We start from the raw sequence: 6,000 nt of genomic DNA on the forward strand, positions 1-6,000 counted from the left end.
CTGTCGATGGCGTCATATCCCCTTTGTGCCTGCGTCAGCGTTGTGGTTGTCTGCCAGAAGCTGTCATACATTGACTGTTGATCCAGTGTGAAGCCACATTGTTACCATCCACTGTTTAGATCTTGGTGCTTTTTAACTCTAGATTTGAACCGGATGAAGAATTGTAGTCATCAGACGTCTGGATCTTAAGTTATCAGAGAAACAAGCTGAGCTAACGTTAGCAGCAGCTCGGCTCGCAGCCCCTCCGGGACGTCCTTTGTCTGTCCAACAGCGTGGGAGAAGCGGCACCAATAACTAATCTGTCTTGTCTTCTTTATAAGGCTTTTGAGACAAAGTTAACAACCTTAAACATCTGAACAGCAGAATATTTTAGTACAGTAGTATAGGACTGACAGTGTGATCCGTTAATGAGACATCTGTGTTTGTCAGGACTCTGTGGAGGAACTCGATGGCAGCGATCACACACCGACACCTCAGTCTGAACACACACACACAGTGCAGGAGCTGAGAGCCGAGCTGGATAAATCTCAGAGACACACACACAGACTGAGACAGAAGCTGGACCGGACCAGAAACAGGACCAGAAACAGGACCCGGACCAGAGATGGAGGACGGTGGTGCTTCATACCTCCAGGACACAGTGTGAGACACACAGTTGGGCTGATATTTATCTGAGCTACATGCTAATTTGGAGTTCTTGCTGCTTATTTCTGCCTGAGAAATGTAAAGTGAACGATTAAAGAGACAAACTGAGGAAGGAAACACAGAATGAAGTGATGGGTAAATGAGTGTAGAAACTGTTCCACATTATTGTTGTTGGAGTTTGTGTCTCTCATGTATTCTCATTCAGAGCAGCAGGAAGAGTTTCTGTGTTTCAGATCATCAGGGATTTATCTTCCACAAAAACTGACCAACAGCTAGCTAGGATTTCCACCAGGCTGATTCGGAGCCAGTGCCTAATCCCAAACCAGTTCTTTGTGTTTGAACAGCCAAAGAACCAGCTATGTATTTATTAGCAGTTTAGCAAGCTACCAATATCTGGATCGTTTCAATATCTCATATGAATGTTACAAATGTCTAATGTAACTTTGATATGAATTTAAAAAACAACAAAACTAAAGGAAACCAGTTCAATATCTGGTTCTTAGAAGGTTCTTAAGTTGAACCAACTCTGAACCGACTGTAGCACCAGAACCAGAACTAACACTAGGTTTATCTATTTCATAAGACATTGTCCCTCATGTTGTTGTTCTTTCCGTCTGGAGCATCATGGGAACTAAACCTTTCTCCCTCTCAGGCTCACAGTCTGGGCTCTCTGGGGACTCAGGACTCTGGTTTGGGGCTGCATTACCTGAGTTCTCCAGACAGGGGGCGGCAGCAGGACCGACCGCCCACCGGAGGAGGGTACTGGGTCTATATCCCCCCCACACACAGCGACTCTGACACAGGTACTCACACATTTCATAACAGCTGCAATATGTTGAGGTGTGACTGCAGATGTCCCCTGAGCTGTGAACTGTCTCCAGCAGAGTGGAGGGACAGCGGAGGAGGCAGCGACGCTGACGGGACTCCTGCTCCTCCTCCAGCTGCACCAGCCTCTGCTGGACTCTCTGACACTCCTCTGGTTGGACCTGCCTGGCTGCTCTGTGGTCCTCCAGCAGGAGGCGCTGCACTGCACTGTAACATCCCAGAGCACAGAGACACGGTCAGTAGCAGAGATGTACCAACCTGCTGCAGGGAAACTGTGAGAGCCAATCATCACCATATCTTTTAAATGTGTTTTGGGGATAAATGAGTATTGATTATGGTGTTACAACAGTACTGATACCTTCATAGCCTTCATGTGTTTTGACAGTATGGACAGAAAATAGTTTTTATATTACGTGTGTGTGTGTGTGTGTGTGTGTGTGTGTGTGTGTGTGTGTGTGTGTGTGTGTGTGTGTGTGAGCAGGTAGACAGGTGTGTGTGTGAGTGTGTGCACAAAGAAGCAGAGAGTCTGCAGAAGGAGAAGAAGAAACTGCGACAGGAAACCAAACAGCTACGACACACACTGAGAAGACACAGGTAACACACACACACACACACACACACACACAAATCAGCCAATCAGTTATTGAAATATTTTATATCCATATAACTGATTATTAATGCTAAATTATGCAAACTGGGAGGTTTGTTGAGTGAGTGACACATGTGTGTGTGTGTGTGTGTGTGTGTGTGTGTGTGTGTGTGTGTGTGTGTGTGCAGGAGTGTGGTGCAGGTGTGTGATGAGGTGGAGTGTGTGGAGAAAACTTTGCTGAAGAGACGAGCTGAACTCCGGCAGGCTGACAGACTGCTGCTGGAGGTTCAGAGCTGCATACACACCTCCAGAGACAAGGTACACACTGTCTCACTGTCTCACTGTCTCACTGCACACACCGCGTCACTGAATGAATTGCGTCTCTCCTCCTGTCTACTCCAGGCCACTTCAGCTCAGCAGGAGGCCGACATGTTACAGCGCTGCGTTCAGGACGGCACCTCCCGTCTGCAGGAGGCCACACAGCACATCAGGTAAACCCACACAGGCTGACCTCTGACCTCCACTCTCAGATAACAGCATGTGACTCTTCATCATTGTATTAACTGCCCTCCAGAGAGCTGCAGGAAGAGGTGGAGGAGCTGAGGAGGAGGAGACAGGAGGAGGAGCGGACTCTGAGGGAGGTGGAGGAGACAGTGAAGAGCAGAGATCAGAAGTTACAACAACTGGACACAGAAATGCACTCAGCTACAGACAGGTACAGATAAAGTTAGTTCAGGTCAGTTTAAACCACAATCATACAGATTGTTGTTGATTGGTTTCCAGCTCTTTAAACTCCTGCAGCGTTTCTTCATTTTCATATCTCAGATAAAAAGTGACAAGAATATAAAAAGTAATCAAGCAGCGAGTTATATCAGACTGCCTCACAGTGAAAAGCCTCCAGCTGCCAAGAACAAATGGGACATTAATAGGATCGTTCATCAATAGGTGGTCGGAACAATAAGCTACATCCTCAACTGCTTCTATTCCTGCAGCACTTTATATCCAACAGGTGCATCACATGACACACATTTTCTCCTTATTGTGTGGCCTAAATAACAACCTGGTGTGTGTGTGTGTGTGTGTGTGTGTGTGTGTGTGTGTGTGTGCAGATTAGCTGATGTACTGTCAGACCTTCAGGGGTCTCAGAAGCGTTTAAATTCACTCAACAATCAGGTAAAGTCACAGCTTCATCTTCAGTTTCAGTTGAGTAAATATACTCACCGGTAACGCCACAGTCTTATAAAACTCTGCACATTATAATATTAATTATATTAATAATAATGATAAGAATAATGTTACACCATGCAGCTAATATAGAGAATATTTTCTTGGTACTGTGTCAATATTCTGTCTCTTCAGGTTAGTTTATGTGCACACAGAGAAATAGGGCTGTAAGGTAGAAGAAGGTCCTTAAAGTGATCTGTGGACCTTTGTTTAATGTTAAAGCTACAAACAAATGGCTGACAGAACTTTTAACAAGCTTAAGGTACAGGAAACTGTTACAGCAAATCAGTGATCTCAAAACCTTGATTTAAACTCCCTGCAGGTGGATCAGCAGGAGCAGAGGCTGCTGCAGAGGAAGGAGGAGCATCAGACAGCTGTGAACAGAGTGGAGGAGGTCAGAGAGGAGGAGAGACGCCTGCAGGACACAGTCAGGGTGAGGACACAGAGACAGTTATGTGTGTCACATTACTGGAATAAAAAAACATCTTACATTAAAACTATTGATTCTCTTTTACCTGAAATCTGCTCTAAGAAAAACAGATCCAACAGCCAAACAGTGGAGAAAAAAATGATAAACATGAAACCAGATGATATAAATCTCAAAGCTGCAGTGAAGCAAACTGAGGAGCTGTGATCAGCTGATTTCACTCTCTAAGAGCATTCAATGAGAAATATCTGAAACATCCTGGTGTTAAAGTTTCCAATAAGAACCTGGGGCCTCATGTACTAACGTTGCGTACGCACAAAATTTGTGCATACGCCATTTTTCACGTTCACGTTCGGATGTACTAAAAGTGAAATGAACGTGAGAATGTGCGGTCCTTCACGGCAGCTTCATTGCTGGCGTACGCACATATTTTTTGCTTGTGTCAGTTGTCAGTTGGCGACACTCACAGGCGATGCATTGAAATTGCATAGCCGAAATTAATAATTGCTCTCGGGACAGTTGCACTGTATGCGAAAGTCATTATTTACAATCAATCAAGCAATTAAACAATTTTAAATCATTTGCAGATTATTTGTGTTAAGGCGTTATTTACTGCAGCGTGCAGTCCTCTACTGCGTATGGAGGAAGTAGAACAGACTCGAATTATCTTCAGCCTCTTGGCATATTTATTTAACAGTTAACAATGAAGTGCGGACCGATGTGCCGCCGTCTCATCAGCATGGCTCACACACAACAACAACTAGCGCTCACTGGGACCGTGGTGACGTCACGTCTTGTACGTACAGTAACCCTTTCACAATACAGCAGTACAGTATATCAGTCTACCGTAATGCAGGGACTCCACCACCTGTGGCCTGAAGGCTCTGGCGATGGGCAGATATGTGTTCATATCTGACCACTTCTTTTTCAACTCCGCTGCGGTGCGGTTCTCCGACCCTACCGAGTTTACTGCCTGTGCCACGCAAAATAAAAAATTTTTTTGGTCTCTACCTCCGTCAGCAGTACCTCCAATTCACACTCTGTAAAATTTCTTTTTTTCCTGGCTTTTGCCATTTTCCTAAAGACAGCACTATCTAGGCCTATTTATACTAATTAGCATATTCAAATCGGTGTATTTGAGGGAGGGGACAGGGTGGAGCGTTGTGCTCGTGCATGTGCGCTCAGTTTCTCGTTGATTGTGATGTACAAAGACAATGTGCGTGGGATTCTGCGTACGCACGTTTTGATACATCTGAATTTTTTTTGTGTACGGAACTTTCCCTCTTTCAGTGTACGCCACATTCTAGTAGGAAATCCACGCAAGTGTTAGTACATGAGGCCCCAGGTGTTTCAGGTTCATCACCTGCTGTCTGTGTGTTTGTGAAGGAGCTGTTGGAGCAGCAGGAGGCGCTGCTGAGTGAGAAGAGGTCCACAGTGTGCGCCCTGAGAGAGGATGAGCAGAGACTGATCACAGTGCAGTCTGATCTCAACACACACAGAGCAGGTAGCACACACACACCTGCACTGACTGAACGGTCTCATGATCACCTCGTTATCCAATCAGCAGCTGTTTGTTGAGCTGCAGTTCCTCTAACGTCCACTAATCAAACTCTGACTTTATTTTTACAGCCCAAAATCACAAATCTGTCCCAGAGCGCATTATCTTCTGTACAATATACGACACCCTCCATCCTCAGTTATTCATTATCCATAAAATATGATTTTTGAAGGAAGAAAATAACATTCAGAATCCTGAAAACTTCTGTTTTATATGTTTGACTCGTCTCTGTCTCAGTGAGTCGACAGCCTCACGCCATAGCTCAATGTGTGTGTGTGTGTGTGTGTGTGTGTGTGTGTGTGTGTGTTCAGAGCTCAAACAGGTCCTCCAGGAGTTGCTTGTAGAGCAGCAGGCGCTGGAGGAGGTGAAAACCAAACGCTCCCAGAGTCTCCAGCGGCTCCGCAAGAAGCAGGATCAGCTGGACAGGATACAGGTCGAGGTGGACAGGACGAAGGAGGAACTGGACAGGACGCAGATCGAGGTGGACAGGATGAGGGACGAGTTGGACGGGACGCAGGATGAAGTGGACAGGAAGAGAGATGAGCTGGAAAAGAAGCAGGAGGAAGTGGACAAGAAGAGGGACGAGTTGGACAGAATGAAGGAGGAAGTGGACAGGAAGAGGGAAGAGCTGGCTGAGCTGCAATATGAAGTTGAGTCCCACAGGAAGCAGGCAGAGATTTGTCTGAATGAGACAAAACAACAACGAACAGAACTGCAGGTCAGTGGAAAATA

General features: G+C 45.7%; 1 protein-coding gene across 8 annotated transcripts in view; it reads left to right on the forward strand.

Annotated features, from left to right (window-relative positions):
• Positions 1–6,000, forward strand: part of cntrl (centriolin) — a 36,025-nt gene that overhangs the window by 23,769 nt on the left and 6,256 nt on the right. For 6 of the 8 annotated variants that reach the window (XR_007883167.1, XM_051394341.1, XM_051394346.1 and 3 more), the window contains 11 exons: positions 430–642; positions 1,298–1,448; positions 1,527–1,744; positions 1,952–2,064; positions 2,248–2,377; positions 2,462–2,550; positions 2,634–2,774; positions 3,169–3,232; positions 3,606–3,716; positions 5,097–5,214; positions 5,580–5,986. Coding sequence is in view for 7 of the 8 variants with exons in the window: in XM_051394341.1 (XP_051250301.1) it covers positions 430–642; positions 1,298–1,448; positions 1,527–1,744; positions 1,952–2,064; positions 2,248–2,377; positions 2,462–2,550; positions 2,634–2,774; positions 3,169–3,232; positions 3,606–3,716; positions 5,097–5,214; positions 5,580–5,986 (1,755 nt within the window). In the remaining variant the exon portion in view is untranslated. The remainder of the gene's footprint in view (positions 1–429; positions 643–1,297; positions 1,449–1,526; positions 1,745–1,951; positions 2,065–2,247; positions 2,378–2,461; positions 2,551–2,633; positions 2,775–3,168; positions 3,233–3,605; positions 3,717–5,096; positions 5,215–5,579; positions 5,987–6,000) is intronic. The other 2 variants (XM_051394344.1, XM_051394342.1) reach the window with 2 other exon arrangements.

The sequence above is a fragment of the Dicentrarchus labrax genome, unplaced genomic scaffold (genome assembly GCF_905237075.1).
Source record: "Dicentrarchus labrax unplaced genomic scaffold, dlabrax2021, whole genome shotgun sequence".
In the NCBI taxonomy this organism is placed as follows: Eukaryota; Metazoa; Chordata; class Actinopteri; family Moronidae; genus Dicentrarchus; species Dicentrarchus labrax.